Source organism: Sphaerodactylus townsendi, linkage group LG01, assembly GCF_021028975.2.
Source record: "Sphaerodactylus townsendi isolate TG3544 linkage group LG01, MPM_Stown_v2.3, whole genome shotgun sequence".
In the NCBI taxonomy this organism is placed as follows: domain Eukaryota; kingdom Metazoa; phylum Chordata; class Lepidosauria; order Squamata; family Sphaerodactylidae; genus Sphaerodactylus; species Sphaerodactylus townsendi.
In genome coordinates, this window is record NC_059425.1 from 191,009,986 (window position 1) to 191,028,096 (window position 18,111).

Genomic DNA, 18,111 nt, shown 5'->3' on the forward strand with positions numbered 1-18,111 from the left:
TCATTTGCCTTGAATACCACTGCTACTTGATCTCTGGCAAGCAGCATAGGCCTGGGCTATCTTTTTTTCATTTCATTACCTTTATTATCAACTATCAACTAGCAGGAGACTGGGAGGGGGAGGAGAAATAGGAGATGACCATCAGCATGACATCACTTCCACAGGATTTTCAGTGATTCCCAGAGAGGACTGACATCCTTTTCAAGTGTTCCCAGAATTGAAATCACACCATCAGTCCAACTACCATTTTAAAAAACCAAATTTTTCCTGCTGCGGTTTCAGTTGACAGCAGGAAACAAGAGGTGGGGGCTGTTTGCACAGAGTAACCAGATTATGAGTTGGCTGACCTCATTCCTCTGAGACCGGGGACTGCAGGTAGCACTGGGGAGAGAAAACTCCCAGCACCGCCCCATAGTATGTGGGGTACCGCAGGGGGCGATCCTCTCCCCGATGCTCTTTAACATCTACATGCACCCCCTGGCAGGTTTGGTTCGGAGTGTCAGGCTGTGGTGCCACCAATATGCGGATGACACCCAGCTCGTGTTCACGATGGAGGGCAGCCTGTCTTCGGCCCCTGGAGCTCTCCAGCGTTGTTTAGAGGCTGTTGCTGGTTGGTTGAGAGCGAGCCAACTGAAGTTAAATCCTTCGAAGACGGAGGTGCTGTGGCTGGGTCGCGGGGAGCGACCTGTAAGGAATTCCATAGAAGCAGAAATAAAAGGCTCTTTGGTGAAAAAGACCGTTTATTCAGACATCTTAGAAAGCTCAAGTACACGCAGTGGCAGGAATGACACTTCCCGCCCGAAGCACAGGTTATAACTCTATTCCCCCCATCCCCCCTTCCTGCTTCCCATGGGAACGGAGTCCTCATCTCAGCGCAAGAAGATAAAGTCTTCCCGCCGATGAAGCTATCGGGCCGTAGTTGCCACATCGCCCGGAGCTGTGGAATGCACCTGCCAAAAGGGTTACCTTGCCCACCATCAACACCATTGGAAACCATTAGAAACCTTTACACTCTGCCTCCCTTAGCAAGGACCCCTCCCCAGGGTTTTATGCTTGGAAGAAGCGGTGGAAAGCAGAAATAAGGGTGGGGGCGCTCGATATTTTCAGAATAAAGCTGCGTCACTGATTATACCCAGAGGAATATCCCACCCAAGAGATCTAAATATTGCAAAAGCGTTTGCGTATTAAAGCGAGAGTCCAGGATGAAGCGTCAATTTACGTAGTGCTTGTGGCCATCAATAATAGTCGGTGGGGGGCCTCCTCTCTCTCTCCAGTAGTGCGTGCCAGACATGTCGGAAGCGGGAGCCTTCTTTGAGCAAGCTTGGAATGGAAGACAGGATGAATGTTACTAAAGAGAGTTAGGCAAAATCCAATCGAGGGCAGTGACATCATTACGCATCACTTTAATGTAATCTGGAAAAGGTCCCAACGAATCTTTTGCCAAGTTTGGAGAGGCACCAAATTTATGCCGCGATCTCTGAGATTTCTTTGGCAGTAGACAAATTTTACACCCAAGCGCCCACACGCAGAGTGGAAATCCGAGCGGTGTCGTTATCCGCTTTGCAGCTTTGTATCTAGGAGCTCCTTAGCCTGTTGTAAAGGCGGTCTGGACCGATTTCCACCCCTCGGCTAGGGGGGCCGAAATCCCATTGTTGAAACTTCTGGAGGTCCAAAGCTGTCGCGGGTAGTTGGATTCAGCAACGGCGGGAAGCGAGTGACCAGACACAATAATTTCAAAGGGGGGTTTTCCTTAGTACTGCTGCTAATGAACCGCATTGTTATAGAAAGCGTACAATCCGCATAAGCGGGAATAAGCTTCGCACCAATTGTCTTGGTGGTAGTTGGTGTAACAAGCGTAAATACTGCTTTCCATTTAGAGGTTCGCTGGTTATTCGTTCTCTCCGATCTCACCCGTCACTTTGAACGATGGTAGGGGCGGCGACTGCCGAGGCATTGACCCCCAACAATCAAAAGCGCCCTTCCAGGAACTTCGAGATGAATTGGGGGCCGCGGTCGGAGACCACCTTAACGTGGGGCGGAATGTGAGCAGGCGGTAAACATGTTGGAATGGTAACAGCCGTTACCCAACTTAGGATGCTGAGGGATGGGAAGCTGCTACATGGAATAAAATGGGCTTGTTTGCAGAAAATAAGTCCACCACCACCCACAAAAAGAAACCCGATGTTAAGCCATGACTTTTCGGGCAAATCTGTAATAAAATCCATGGAGATGAACTTCCCAAGGGTGTGGAGGCCACCGGGAGAGGTTTCCAACAGCCCATGGGGCTTTCCCGGGATGGTTTTGGCTTCTGCACAAACCGAGCAGCCCTTTATATATATGCCTCAATGTCCTTAGCGCATTGCGGCGCCACCAATGAACTTTACCCCGGTGGGCCAAATGCAGAGTTTTTAGAAAGCCAAAATGTCCCAGCCGAGCGGGCATGCGTGGCAGGCTTCCAGAACCTGCTTCGCGGAGGGTGCGAGTGACCAACATTCCCCCTCCGGCCAAACTCCATCTCCCTCCAAGCGCCAATTGGGAGTCACTCTTCTTCTTCAGCTTGAGGCTTCGTGCAGCCCCGGGCCTCCTCGAAGAGTTCCCGCAGAGAAAGTGAGAGATCGAGACTAGGGAATTGGGGGGGGTGGAGAGGAGGAGTGGGCGTTTGAGATCAAGGGTGACAGCCAGCCCCAACTGAGAGGGAGAGAGAACAGTGCGTGGAATGTCTCATTATGAGCAGCTCCACCCCTCCCCTGGTAGTGGCGAGAGCCCAGCGTCAGCCAGTTTATTGGTTTCTTCGGGGAAAAATGGACTATGTAAACGAGAAGCGAGAAAAGAAATGCGGCCTAACTGGAGTTGTTTTGCGGACATCTTGAGGGGGGTGGAAAGAGCTGCCAGGTTTTGTGATCCGACCAAACCTAGGAAAGGGGTGTTTAGCCCCCCCTCCAGCCCGAGTGGGCGCCAAAGTGGAGAGCGCTACTTTGATGGCTGCAGTCTCTTTATCCCCCACAGTCCAGTTGAGTTCAGCACCAGAGAATTTCTTAGATAAAATAAGCACCACGGAACCAGCCTACCATCTTTATTTTTTCTTCTGCAACAGGGCTGCCCCAAGTGCTTTGTCCGAGGGGCATCCACGTGAACCACAAGCGGGAGATCTGGGTCAGAAGGGTGCTTTAAGATAGGTCTAGGTGGTAAACGCGAGACTTTAGAGAGTTGAAAGGTTGCTGTTTGACACTCTTCAGACCAGGAAAGGGGGGGCCCGGAGGGAAACTTGGCTGGACAGTGGATCTTACCCTTAGTCGCGTGAGAAGGTCTGTGAGAGGAGAGAGTCCCAGTTCAGCGCCAATTGGGGTATAAAGTCCACGATAAAGGAAATTAGGCAAAACCAAGAAAAGATTGGAGTTCTTTGCGGTTGAGTGGGGGCAGGCCATTGGAGGACCGCGTCAATTTTTAGCAGGATCCATTTTCAAGCCCTCCGAGGGCGAGAATCCGGTAACCCAAATAGTCAATGGAGGTCTGGTGAAAACAGCATTTGGATAGTTTGGCAAAGAGAGAGTTGTCGTGAGCAAAGCGTTTCATAATACCCTCCAGAACCAATGTTTCATGCTCTTCTATGGTTTGTGAATAAATTTAAAAGCGTCATCTAAGTATGCTACCACAACTCCCTTTGGGTACAATAAATCATGGAGAACCTCGTTGATAAAAGGGCCATAAAAGCCCCGGGGGCCCACTTAACCCGAATGGCATTTAATCAAAAGTATTCAAATCTGTCCAAACTTTAGTGTTAAACGCTGAGTCAAAGTGTTCCATAGCCCTTCTGTGCGATCTCTGGACCCTGTAGTAGAAGCTTCTCTCAAGTCCAATTTAGTAGTAAAATGCGCCCTTTGCTCCAGTGCTTAAAAGGTCCTGTGATCGCAAAGGCAAAGGGTATTTATTGGACAGGGAGACTGCATTTGAGACTCCTCGATAATCCTGTGCAAAGCCGTAAAGACCCATCTTTCTTTTTGACAATACAAACAAAAGCAGAGGAGCAGCGTGTAAACGTGTGCATTTTGGTAGCCCGCCCACGTATGAACTCATGGCGCGAATGCGAGGTTCTTGTCAAAGGCACGAAGTTCCTTCTCCTCATTGGGACTCATCACGGTAGATTCTACCTTTAAAGGGCAGTTCTCCCCTGTGTTGTATAACTTGATTTTGCAGTCAGTGTCTCTCATGGGGGTGGCAACTGATCGCATTCTTGCTCCTGAAAACTCATGGCTACAGATCATGGTAATGCCCGGATTGGGATGCCAACAGAAGATCCGGGAGCAATCGCAGTGACAAGCCAGGGAGGGGTGTGTGTCAGGAGAAGTTGGAAGGCCTTTTCCCCCAATTCATGTGTTCACCGCAGGGGAGGGTCAGTGAATCTCTAGGATCCGTTCTTTCCAAATGAACTTTGGTTCATGTAACAATAACCATATGGCATGCCCGCAAAACTATGGAGTGTTTGGTCCACTGAAGCCAAAATAAAACTTCCAATTTTCTCCCAATGAGTGCGCAACAGGAGGAAGAACCGGTTGTGTTGCAACTTAACTGGGCCGGTCCTTCGTTCGAGGGGCTGCCCGTCCATTTGGGGTGGGAATGGTATGGAAGCCAGTTAGCCAGGGGAATTTGATCCAGACCTAGCTCCTCTGCCACTCTGGGGTTACGCATTAAGCAATGGGAGCAGCCAGAATCCCACAAAAGGGCCGAGGCTATAATCGCAAGGTGTGTTTAGCTGGGGTTGGCCAAGTAAGCGGCTTGGACAGTAATGTGGAGCGCTGCCTTCACTCACCGCGTCAGGAGTCCGGACCTGGCATGTCCGCATGGGGGGCTGAAGAAAAGGCAAACGCTGCTTCCCCTCCTCTGGGTAGCTTCGATGACGCTTTCAAACCCGAGCGCGCGTCCGGAGGTGGCCCCGATCTGCGGTGGTGGCTTGGCAGATGGAGTCGCAGCGTAGCTGGAAGCCGGTTGGTTTTTGTTTCCCAGGACAGTTGGCGGCTAGATATCGACTCTGGCCCTCCGCGGTAAAGAGCACTTTAATCCCGAGTCGACGACGGCGTTCCAGAAATTGGTTTTGGTTTCAGTAGAGCTGGGCTTGACTTGGTTGAGGCGCCAGTTAGCGCAGGTTTTGGGCGTGGGCGGCCTCCGGCACGCCAGCGTATTCCAAGCGAGGCGCCGCACCTGGGATCCCAACTGGATCCAATCCGCTAATAGTACGAGGAACCCGAATTAAAACACACCGCTTTCACGAGCGGCTTGCCGTCCACAGCATCCAGCCACGAGGAAGTGATTAAGCATTTCAATGGCGTTTCAAAAGGCCCTCCAGGGCGGAAGCGTTTCGAGCAGCAGCGCCGCCTGGCAAATTCAGCCGGGCAAAATTCTGCAAGCGAGCGGGTTGCCTTGCTGGATAGTTTTGATAGGTCGCCGGATAGCTTCATTCTCGGCGCCCTGGATCTTGGAAGCTGGCATCTTAAGGAAACTTGGAGGAATCACGGGCACCCGTCGCGGAGAGTCTTCATCTTGCAAATCCAAAAGAGTCACGCCGTGAACCAGTCGGCTACGGCTGCCCCATCCAGGACTGAGCCCGATGTCCCGTGATTTTTTCGCGCTTCAGACCGAGGTATAAATCATCGCATAGTCGTCTTCCAAGTGCGGCATTGAGTTGCAAAATAAAAGTAGGGAAGTTTGGAAAGCGGATTTCCCATTTCAAAAAGCGGGCGTGTATCCGGGTCGGCCTATAGTAACCCGTTCTCCATCGGCTCTTAAGCCTGCAGGGCGGGTGATTCAGCGTTGGAGTTGAGCAGGTTGGGCGAGGCAGCTGTTGCACGGGAGGGGCCGGAATCAGGGCCGCATGGCAATGCGCTGGCGTTTGGGTGGCAGGACCCAGGTACGTGGCCCCCCTGGCACCCGGCATTATCAGTAACAGCATTGGAACTCCAACTTAAATGGGGCTTCCTGGTCTGCTGCCTCCTTGGCTCCCCTCTCCAGCGCCAGCCAGCTCCCTCTCGCTAGCGGGTCAATGCATCCTGGTGCGCATGCAGAGCAGCTTTTCTGCGTTCAATTTAGCCAGTTCGTCCCGTTTAAGGGCTTCAGTGAGCTCGCACTTCGCGTCGTACAGGGCCTGAACAGCTTTCGCGTTGCCGTTGTAAAATCCAGTCTGGAGTGTTCCAGGACTTTTATCAGTGGACTGACAGATTCTGGGCATATTGTCGCTTAGGCGCATCTTTTAGCACGGTCCAACTCGGAAAATTTCTGGACTTCTTTATCAGCGTTGCCGTTCCGGTCCCTCTGCAGGTTTTGGCAGCTCTTGCCTGCAACTGTGCCCGTTCCCTCCTCCATAGCTGGACGCTTCACGGGTCCAGTAAGCTTCTTGGGCATCTGCGCCCGAAGTCGCCCCACTTCCTCATCCCAGAGTCTCGCTTCGATGGGAGAAGGAACAGAATCCGGCTGGGAGTGCAGGCTTTCTTCGGACTCTTCGTCATCTGGAAGGGAGACTTGCACCGGAGACACCGTAGCCACCGGGTGGCTCCCGAAGAGCACCTCCTAGAGTGCGGCTGCTGACCCGGGAGTCCAGGGGTCTTGATTAGTAAAAAGTAACTCTGGATGCACCTCCTCAACTCAGGTTTCTGAGGTCCTTCAAGTGTCCTTTGTGGACGGGCCCCAGATGCTGTGCCACGGTGGTTCCCTTTGGGAGCATCAACCAAAATACGAGTCCAGGGAACCAGTTCTAATGGATCTCCTGGAGTTTGCCGCATGAAAAGGTGGCTCAGGCCGTCGTCTCCTCCATGACAGGTTGCATCTGAGGGTTTGTAATCCCACCGCGAAAACGGGTAGAGGATCCGATCCACAGGCGCTCGATTCCATAGAACCAGCTGCCCCAAAGCTTGACTCCATGTAAAGTCCCCATGGTCGAATACCGTCACGTCCCTCGTTCCAATTTGCGAGTAAAAAAAGGAAGACTCTCGTGCTGATCTGATGGACGGAAGAGCTGCACCAGGCTGAGCCCGTTCTCCCGCCGGGTTCCTCCAGATCCAGAAGGGACAAGGCCTGAACCCTCTTTGGGGGCTACTACGCGCAGCTTCCTAGGCAGTAACATTCCAACCTCTCCAAGTGTCGAGACACTAGAGGTCCACTGCACTAGTAAGATAAGATGGATTAAGGATTCCTGCCACAATGTAAGGAATTCCATAGAAGCAGAAATAAAAGGCTCTTTGGTGAAAAAGACCGTTTATTCAGACATCTTAGAAAGCTCAAGTACACGCAGTGGCAGGAATGACACTTCCCGCCCGAAGCACAGGTTATAACTCTATTCCCCCCATCCCCCCTTCCTGCTTCCCATGGGAACGGAGTCCTCATCTCCCGCGCAAAGATAAAGTCTCCGCCGATGAAGCTGGCCCATCGCCCGGGCTGTGGAATGCACTCAAGGTTACCTTACCATCAACACCATTGAAACCATTGAAACCTTTACACGACCGGTGGACTTTTGCCTGCCTCTGCTGGATGGCGAGGCATTGCACTTGGCCCTGTCAGTCAAAAGCCTGGGAGTTATCTTAGACCGGGCGCTTTCACTTGAGGCCCAGGTCATACAAACAGCCCAGGTTGAATTCCATCATTTACGGCAGGCACGGCAACTGGCCCCATACCTCTCCCGTACAGACTTGGCCACAGTTATCCATGCAACGGTCACCTCCAGACTTGATTATTGCAACTCGCTTTTTGCTGGCCTACCTTTTACCGTTATCTGGAAACTTAAGCTCGTCCAACATGCAGCAGCCAGACTCCTTACAGGGACGTGATGTCAGGACCAGATTACACCAGTCCTGTACCATCTCCATTGGCTGCCCATCGAGTTCCGGGCAATGTTCAAAGTGCTGGTCTTAATCTTTAAGGCTATAAACGGCCTTGGGCTTGTATACTTGAGGGACCGTATCTCCCAATAATGCCCCGTTAGGACCCTCCGATCTTCAGAGAAGTGCCTGTTAGTGGTCCCTGGCCCAAGACATGAAGAGCCCACGTGGGCCTCAACAGTTCTATTTTGGCTCCTTTCTTCGGAAGGGCAACAACCCCCCCCCCCCCATCTTGATGAACAGGGCATGAAATTTTATTGCCATTTATTACTACATTCATCCAATAGATCTTTTAAGTAGGGAAGGTGAAAGTTCTTTTGGAATATGCTTTGGAAAACAGTTTGTTTTCGTTTCTTTCCCAAGAGGCCCCGGAAACTTGGAAGGAGATATTCAGCAAGTACAACTCAGGGGCGTAACGAGGCAGCCCCGGGCAAACTGTAGCCCTGGGCAAAACCTGAGTTGGATGCCCTTCCCATGGGCTGACCACTCCCACCCGCGCACCAAAATTTTTTTTTTGCACCAGGACATTGGTACCTGCAGGGGGTGCATTTTTAGACATATCAGCACCAAAACGTCAGCATATCATCAGGAGACTGCCCTAATGATTACCCCCCCAGGAGTTTGAGGTGCGAAGTTTGGTTCAGGGGGGCCAAAATTATGGACCCTCAAAACTGTAGCCCCCATCTCCTATTAGCTCCCATTGGAAACAATGGGGGATAGGGGCACCCCCTTTGGGAGTCCATAACCTTGGACTCCCTGAACCAAACCTCACCAAACTTGGGGGGCAGCATAAGGACAGTCTCCTGATGATACGCTGAAATTTTGGTGCCGCTAGCCTAAAAACTGCACCCCCTGCAGGCCAAAAATGGAAAACCACTAAAATACCCAAAAACGAACCCAGCATTTTGATGCCCCCCACAAGGTGATGCCCTGGGCAGCTGCCCACCCTGCCCAATGGGCATTACGCCAGTGGTACAACTGCAATAGAAGTAGTCAGAAGGCAAGCTGTTTTGGGGTACTTTCTCCCCGAAACACAAATTTAACAGCAACCAGCCAACAGACGGAAATCTTTCTGCTCGCATAAAGATAAAAAATCCAAAGAGCCCGTGTGGCGTATCAGACTGTGAACTCAGTCCCGGATCCAGGCAAAGAGGCCCCCCTGCAATGGCCAAGCAGATGTTCCCTGGCTGTGGAAGGGAGGGGAATGAATGGATGAAGCCCCTCCTGCCTGCCCATTCGCACAGCAGTGGCTCCAACCAGGGATTTCCCCAAAGGATGGCTGGTTTAGCCATCGACCTGGAATCGGTCGCTCTCAGTCTAGCCTGCGTCTTAGGAGTATTGTAAAGATGAGATGGAGAGAAGAATGATGCAAGAATGAAGAACGATAAGATGGAGGTGAAAATGTTGCCTTTGGGTCCTCAATGGGAGAAAGGAAGCATGTAAATAAAGAAAAATGCAGTGAATAAGTTGATAATGCTAAACCTGCTGAGTTCAGGCACGTCCAGCCTTTCCTTTATCCTTGAGAAGCTCCTTGTGAACATGGATCTTGAGCAGAGGAATTGTTGGAACCGGATGTTTAAGGAACTTAAGGACTGCGATAAATTTTGCAACTGCCGGTGTAAACTCAGAATCACTGCCACTGAATACAGGGGCTGCTAGATGTCACCTGGAGATCTCCGGCTATTACAACTGATCTCCAGAGGAGCAAGATCAGTCCCCCTGAAAATACAAAATTGCTGCTTCAAAGGGTGGACTCTACAGGGGCCTTGTGCACCGCTGAGGTCCCCGCCAACCCCCACCCTTCAGGTATTTCCCAGCCCAGATCTGGCAACCGTAGCGGCAAGTCTCAGTTCCAGACGGCTTCAAAGACCAAGCACACCTTCTCTTTTCGCAGCCACAGACGCTAAGAAGGCTTCAAGCATTTCCTTTATTTAGGGAAGTCGAGGCTTTTAGACACAAGGACAGCAATAAAGGAAGGCACTTTATAAACGACCCCCATGCCTCATGTGGGCAGGAATTCTTTAAGTGCAAGCTACAATGACCTCAGAACACAGAAATGACTTGCAGATGAGGCATTACTGTTACAGCTCACACTATTGTGAATGCACGCATACTTACATCCTCCAGAGTTCTTTTTTCCCCTTCTACTAAAAGGCTACATGCAGAACAAGAGTAAACACGGAGCTTTAATATGTGATGGATCTGCTTGATCAAAGCACTTCACTTCAGGTTTGGAATTAGGCTGACGTAAGAAGGCTACAATTCAAGTGTAAACAGGGAAGCCCAGATGACCCCGTTCACACATCATTCGGGCAGGTTTATAATGCTGCGCCAAGTGCTATTCTTTTCCTTTCTTGGTTTCACATCAGTTATGTTTTAAAAGCTTTTAGAATACTTTAAAAGTTTTCTTGAAGTTGAAATACTTCACATCAAAGGAATTTTTATTCATGCATCTCAGGTTACACCTCAGCCTCCAGCACGACATACACTGAAAACCGTTTGGTTTCATGACATTCAAGTTGATCTAACAGCAGGAGTGAAATTGAAACACGATATCAATCAGCATGATGGGCTGGGGTGATAGATCATCTGGAGGACCAAGAAATTTGTTCCAAAACTGGCAGAAGACCATAGGCAAAGAAGCACTCACGTTTTCCCCTCCTTTACATACAGCATTTTCTCGTTTGCAGAGATTCCTACTTTTGGTACAAAATCACACCTTACCTTGTAATGCTGATGGGATTTCTAAAGGATGTTCTCTTGCAGAAGAAAAGAAAAGCTGCTGTAAAGGTCTTTGTGGCCCATCAACTCACTCATATGGGAGGGACAGTCCTGTATGCACAGTCCAGGGTATGAAGGGCTTCAGGTTAGACCAGCACTTGAACTGAACCCCAAAACAAGCAATCCCCACAAGCATGTTGATAGAGGCCTCCTGTGGTTGAGGCACCTGGCCCCCAACAGCCATTAGGCTGCCATGTTCTGAGCCAATTGTGGTTTTGTCTTCAAGTGTCTTCAAGGTAGGGCTGCTACTTCTGAGTTGGGAAATGCCTGGAGATTTTGTGGGTGAGCCTTGATGGGGGTGGGGGGGTGGGGACAGGCTTCATTCGAATTGCATGCCACAGAGTCCACCTTGCAGAGCAGTCATTTACCCCAGGAGAACTGGTCCCTATTGCTTGGAGATCTCCAGCCACCTCCTGGAGGCTGGGAACCACTTTTGAAGGGTTACCACAGCATGGATCAGTAGAGCAGGGGCCAGCCAAGTCCCAAAAGTGGTAGATGGCCCTTGAGGTCTCTTCCAACTCTATGATTCTAACATTTCAAAGTTTTTCACCAAGTCTGTTCCTCCAAAGCCCACCCTGTTCAGGTAACAGTGACATGGCTTGGGATCTCAAGACCTCATAGACTCCACGTATGCGGTCCCAAGTCCCCAGAAGGCGCTACACAAAGTCACATCCTGTTTAAAAAACAAATAAAGCCATAACCATGTCAAGAAAAAAAAATTCTAGCCTGATGATAATGTATTTAACCCTACAACAGAGACAGCGTCCATTGATCAATAGACCCGAAACTCAGAAATTCAATGAAAAAATGTGTTGAAATATATTCACTTGTTTGGGGAGCTGGTGGGGGTAGAGCAGACCATGGGGGGGGGGTTATTGGTTTGAGGGGTATTGTGGGGGTGTCTTGGTTAGATATGAGTTGTGGGGAGTGTTTTTTTGGCCAGTAGTTGGGTACAGATCTGTCTCCCTTGCCATGAGCTGGCCATGGTGGTCGGCATTGGTGACGCATGGATAGATAGGAGAGTGGACCGTAATCCTAAGTAGGAGCTAGTGTGGCTTGAAGTGGTGTCTAATCTGGGGGTTTAATATCTGAGGTCAAGTGGTTGGCTGATTGGGGGCCTGTGCCTGGGCAGGGAAGAAGAGGTGCCAGGGCCGTATTCCAGTGCTGATGGGCAGGGGGCACTGTGGTGTTGGGGCACAGAGAGAGAGGCTGCAGAGAAGGGGTCCTAGGTGTCTGAATGCCATCACCCCTTCTATCCTGCCCCCCAACCTTGGGAGAGCAGGGGGTGTGCATGTCGTCCAGCCCACTGACCTGGTGATGTTGCTTGTGAATGCCAAATCAGTCCAAAATAAATCTTCCCTCATCCAGCCTGGTGTGCATAACAGGGACCCGGGGGGGGGGGGGGCAGCTGGGGGCCCTGGTGCTTACCCAGCTTTGCTCCCTGGGTTACTGTGTGCAGCACCAGCCTGGGCCGGAGGGGCGGGGGAGCGGCTGTAGTCCATAGAGAGTCCACTCTCCTCACCAGAAGGCCTTCCTGCCCTGTGGCCTGTGTAGAGAGTCTGTTCTTGGTGCTTGGCCAGAGAGACAAGTTGGGACGGGCGCTGGTGTTCCGCTTGCCCCACTGCCCAGTTTTCACCCTGCCTGAATGGGTCTGGGAGGCAGTCTTGGGGGCTCCCAGCACAGAGGTTCTGAGGGATTTCAGTCTCCACATCAAGGATGCCTCCGATTGTCCAGCTTGGAATCCCATGGCTGCCACAGCATCTATGGGGGCTGTCTCTAGCTCATTGGTCTGCAACCTGCGGCTCTCCAGACGTTCATGGACTATAAATCCCATCAGCCCCTGCCAGCATGGCTAATCGGCCATGCTGGAAGGGCTGATGGGATTTGTGGTCCATGAACATCTGGAGAGCCGCAGGTTGCAGACCCCTGCTCTAGCTCAACACCCTCACTGGATGTTCTATCCACCTGGTCTTTGCAATGCGGGGGAGGGGTTGGAGGTGATCCATTAGTTGGGAGATTTAAGATCTGTCCCTTGACATGGATGCAGAGACGTGATGGTTTCATAGCAGTGGCTCTGCAACCTTCCCAATGCTGCCAAATCTTTAATACAGTTCCTCAAGTGTTGTAAAGTGGACTCCTCAACCCTAACATGATTTCATCCAGGCATTTCCAGATGTGGAGAATAATTATGCAGAGAGTCTTAGGCTATCCCTAGGCGGGTCGTTCTGACCTCTGAAGTGGGTCCCAACCCACTGGTTGAGGAACATGACAGGGATACAATGTCACCCATATCCCCAGCAATATACACCCTTTGGAGACATGTGGGGTGGGTACATGCTCTGAAGAAGGGGTTGTCTCCGGGCACCATTTGCCCTGATACACCTCTGCATGGACGCATCACTATCTGTTGAAATTTGGGCTTCAAATATTACTCCCTTGCTGCAGAGGTGGGGACCAATTAAGATGGTTTCCCCTGGAGCCAGGTGGAACCCCAAGGATTCCTGAGAACTCTGAGGGATTTTCTTGGCCACATGGCCAGCGCTCCCATCGAGGCCCTGGTCTCCCTTTGCAATGGTGGGATCAGGAGGTCCAGCAACATGATCACTCCTGAGCGCCCCCACCCCACTGATACAGCCTTTCGGCCCCCACTGTATGCTGGGGATCTGAGAGCAATGAAACAGGAGGGGGGCGGCTTGAGCTCAGGCGGTGGATATCATAGTGCAGGTCTGACCGGATGCTGGTGAGAGGCCACTACCGGCCCTACCAAAAAGAGTGGGAAGAAGGGATATTTCTCTGCCCTCATTGCCTCCACGAGTCGCTTTCCAGCAGAGTTGTTTAGGATGGTTAACGGCCTTCTGCCCTCCACTCAGGGGGTTGCAGACTTGATGGCCCTCGGGGTCTCTTCCAACTCCATGAGTCTATGATCCTCAGAGGATGGCAGCCCCCATGCTCCCTGGATCTGCTGTAATGATGTTGCTGCACACGATCGGGATAAAGTCCCTCAGATCCACATGGGACTGGACTCCGCTGTTGAACAACATTCTGTGCAGGTATCCAGAACACCACCTGGTCCAGTTTTTTGGATTCGTTTCAGTTTTTGAGGTCGAAGAACATGGACAAGTTGCTTGCAGGGCCGCAGCCTATGACGAGTCATCCCCTGGACCCTTGCCCGTCCTGGCTGATAAAAGCTGGCCAGGGGGAGGACTGGCCCAGGGGGTTCAGGGGTTGATAAACGACTCTTTGGAGGAGGGGGTGGCACCAGCACTTCTGAAAGAGGCAATGGCCCATCCCCTTTTTGCTGATACAAGCAAGATGTGAAGCCAACCTAAGATAGGGGCCAGGCTGGGGTGCATGTGGTAAGACAGTTCTTCAAATATGGAGGCTCCAAGTTGCAAAAAAAACCCTTTAAAGAATAAAACCGTGCAACTTCAATGTTACATACATATGCTAAAATGGGTGGATTCCACTCAACATGTGCAAATTACACTTCCAAATTGCACCTTTATCACCTGTTAACCAATGCAAGTGGTTCTTTCTCCCACCCTGGACATTCCACAGGTATATATACTCCACTTGCTTTACTACCATCAGATCCTCTGAAGATGCCAGCCACAGATGCAGGCAAAATGTCAGGAGAAAATGCTACTGGAACACGGCCATACAACCCAGAAAACCCACAGTACCCTAGTGATTCCAGCTGTGAAAGCCTTTGACAATACAAAACCATCATCTTGAACTGGGCCATGGGCAACCAACACACCTGCTGCAGAATGGTTGTTGTACACATACGCCAAGCAGTGTGGGTAGAACGGTCCGCCCCTCCACTAGGCACAAGTGGAAGTCTTGTGAGCATTTCAACCACAGAATGGATTAGAGTGGTTTAGCCTCAGCAGTTATTGAAGCGGGGATCAGCATAGCTTGTAGCTTGACTGACCGAGGCCACTGAAGCAGAATAGGTTCAGGTTAGATGGTGACCAAGCACACGGTAGAAGCAATTCTGAGCAACCCCTCCAATGTGGTTCTCGAAACACAAGAATGCAGCCAGACAGACATTCAAACCAACCAACAAGGCCAGGTTGACAACATCAGAGCTCCAACCCCTCAAGACATCTGCCTTCTCCCAACCAGAATCACCCCTGTTCTACTCTGCCCTACCCTCAGTTCACTGCGCTGAGTAAAACTCACTTCTCACAAGTAAGCTGGATAGATAGATCAGGCAGCCCACATCTGTCCTGGTACACTCGGAGTCAGGTATCTATAGCTATCGTGTGGCATAAAATCACAGCTGGTGCCAAGATTCTCTGTATCAGAGGTGTCAGCCCCATCAGCCCCTGATGAGAATTGTAGTCCATGACCATCTGAAGCACCAGAGTTGGACACCCCTGTTGAATACTGTAATGCAGCCAATAATTTTGGGACTGAAACTCAGATGAGAGGGGGGGAAATTAAGCTGTGATTCATAGCAAGTCAAATCTCAAATACATCTACATTTATTTGTATATGTATTTGTATTTGTACATGTATTGGTATTTCATGGTTAAGGCCCACATACATATGGCATGTATGCCAGTATTCGCTAATAAGTTCGCAACCCATCCAGACCCTGCAGGGTTTCCAAGGCAACAGAGGTCCAGAGGCGGTCTGCCATTGCCTGCCTCCAAGTCACAATCCTGGTGTTCCTCGGAGGTCTCCCGTCCAAATACTTTGCAGGGTCAAGACTGAAAGTCTGTGACTAGCCCAAGGTCACCCACACAGTTTTGAATCAGCTCCCCAACATTTTAGCCAGTACGCCATGCTGGCCGGCCGGCCCGCTGTCTGAATCCATGTATGAATATATGCAAGTGAGAGCAACCTTGGTACAATGGCCAAGAGCAGTGGGTTCGAATCTATGCTCCTCCACATAAAGTCTGCTGGGGGTCGGGGGCCAGTCACAGGTCTTTCTGAACCATCAGACCAGGCAGAGGAAAGCAAAGGCAAGTCACCTCTGGGTGGCTCCTGTCTTGAAACTCCTACACACACGTCCACGTGGACGCACGCACATATTCCCCTTTTGCACCTGTAACAGTGCCAAGGTAGACCCCGGATCAATAAAGCTGCTGTTCTTCAACAAGAGTCTTTGTGGAATTATTGGGGTTCTGACGAAATGCCACAGCAAATGAGAGGACTGCCCAGGATTAAAACGGAGGAGAAACTAAGGATGTACGTGGGTAAGTGCCTGTGTCCTCTCATTGTAGGATAGAGCAGACCCCTCCGTTCTCTGAGGGACTGGCAGCAAAGCAAGCCAGAGGCACTCCAGGTGGCAGGATTTGCACAACCTCGCAAGGCCTTCCCTCTTCCTCACTGGGCAGGCGAAGGGTGGGAAGAAGCTCCGACTAGCTCTGTGGGACTGACTGAGTTCTGAGTCAAAGCGCATCTGAAGGAGCAGCCTGGGCCCCCCCACAGCCTTTGCTTGTGATGCTCCCCAGGACCCTGTCTTCCGGTCCCCCTCAGTTCCACCAGCACCCCCACCAGCTTTTCCTTTGTGGCACAGAGTTCTCTCTTTGTGTAAAGGGATCTAGTAGTTTGCATTTAGCACCTGATGACATCCCAGATATGGTGGGGGGGGGGTCAGATTCAAAGACCCACCAGGAGCAGCCACAAGCGTGTGAAGTGTTACCCTCAAGCAGATGCCCCAACCCCCCAGGGTCCCCCATCTTCCAAAGACGTCTCAGTTTGGCACTGCATGAGGCAAAGTCCGCCCCAAGCAGCCCTTCCAGCAACAGTGAAGGAAGAATAATCCCCCACAGCACCATCCTGGCCCGACACTTTGGGCAAGAGGCCAGCCCTGGTTGCAGTTTCCTCGGTCCAACTGCTTCTTATTCCACACCAGCATGGTGTAGTGGTCAAGAGCAGGTGCACTCTAACCTGGAGAACTGGGTTTGATTCCTCAGTCTGTCCCTTGAGCTGTGGAGGCTTATCTGGGGAACTAGATTAGCTTGTGCACTCCAACACATGCCAGCTGGGTGACCTTGAGCTACTCACAGTTCTTCTGAGCTCTCTCAGCCCCACCCACCTCACAGGGTGTTTGTTGGGGCAAGGTGTTTGTAAGTCCCTTTGAGTCTCCTTACAGGGGAGAAAGGGGGATATAAATCCAACTCTTCTTCTTTTTCTTCAAGCAGGCAGGGAAAATCCTCCTGTGCCAGCTGAATACGTGACAGTAGCAGAAGAATTTGCGAGTTTCAGATGGACAGGTGCCTACAAAACAGAATCCTGGCCATCTGTTCCCAGTTTCACCCACCAGTCAGACAACACCCCCCAACTCCCAGTGCCGCCTTCCAGCTCAAGAAAGTTGGCTTTAAGGAGAGCAAAATGACCCCCACTTTTGAAAGAAAGAAAGAAAGAAAGAAAGAAAGAAAGAAAGAAAGAAAGAAAGAAAGAAAGAAAGAAAGAAAGAAAGAAAGAAAGAAAGAAAAGTCCATCCATCCATCACCCACGACTGTCCGGAGAGCTCACGCGGACCCGCTCCCTGGGCTGCTTTTGGGGTCGTCGACTCGTCCCGTCCCCCGTCCCCCGCTCCGCTCCGCTCCAAACAGAACCCCCCCACCCCCCCGGTCGGTTGGGCTGCAAGAGGCGGCGGCGGCGGCGGCTGCTTCCCTACCTGAGAAGTCTGAGGAGCTCCGGGCCAACCTGCTGCCGGAAAGTGTCCAGCCCAGGAAGACTCCGAGGAGCAAGGCGGAGGAGAAGCCCGCGGGGAGGCAGCCGCTCATCCTCAGGGATCCTTCTGCCCGGGCGGGCGGGCGGGCGGGGGTTTTGCAGGGATTCCGCGGGATCTCAGGGCAGGCGGGAGAGGCCGGCGGGGCTGCTCGCAGCTGCAGAGCCGGGGCGGAGAACCGGGGGCTTCTCCCCACAGACCTCTCTGCAGGAGCGCCCAGATCCCAGGGAGTGGGACGAAGCAGACGAGCCTACCTAGACCCCAAGCTGAGGTTCCTTGTGGTCCCAGCCCTCTACCATCTCCCTGCCAAACAAGCAGCTTGGCAGGAAAAAGTACTTTTGCCCAAGTTCCCGATGTCTGGCCCGCAGGGAAAGCCCTATTTCTAGCAAGCTCACGACGGGAGGAGGAGGAGCTTCTGATTTGAGATCCCCCTTTTTCTCTCCTGTAAGGGAGACCTGAGAGGGCCATGTAACTGCTTTCCCTTCGCCCCTCATAACACACACCCTAGAGGCTGGGAGAGTCTCCTGAAAGAACTGTGACTCTGCCTTAAGAGGAAGTGTAAGCTAATTTGGTTCAATGGATAAATCTCCCACAGCGCCTAAGTGGTAGAGCGGTAAACCAAACCATTTCTATTAGAGGGGTGCAGCTGTTTCCATCCACTGCCTCAATCTACTTGGTCTAATAGGAACTTGTTCCTTAATCTGTGGGCACAAGCGTCAAGCATATCATGTTGCTAATAACTTCACAATTCCATCCAGTTAATAGTTTCATAAACAA

General features: G+C 51.4%; 1 protein-coding gene across 8 annotated transcripts in view; it reads right to left on the minus strand.

Moving 5' to 3' along the window:
* Window positions 1-17,603, minus strand: part of LOC125435696 (protein eva-1 homolog C-like) — a 330,938-nt gene extending 313,335 nt beyond the window's left edge. For all 8 annotated transcript variants that reach the window (XR_007244905.1, XM_048502064.1, XM_048502025.1 and 5 more), the window contains exon 1: window positions 17,281-17,603. Coding sequence is in view for 7 of the 8 variants with exons in the window: in XM_048502064.1 (XP_048358021.1) it covers window positions 17,281-17,389 (109 nt within the window). In the remaining variant the exon portion in view is untranslated. The remainder of the gene's footprint in view (window positions 1-17,280) is intronic.
* Window positions 17,604-18,111: the final 508 nt, after the last annotated feature.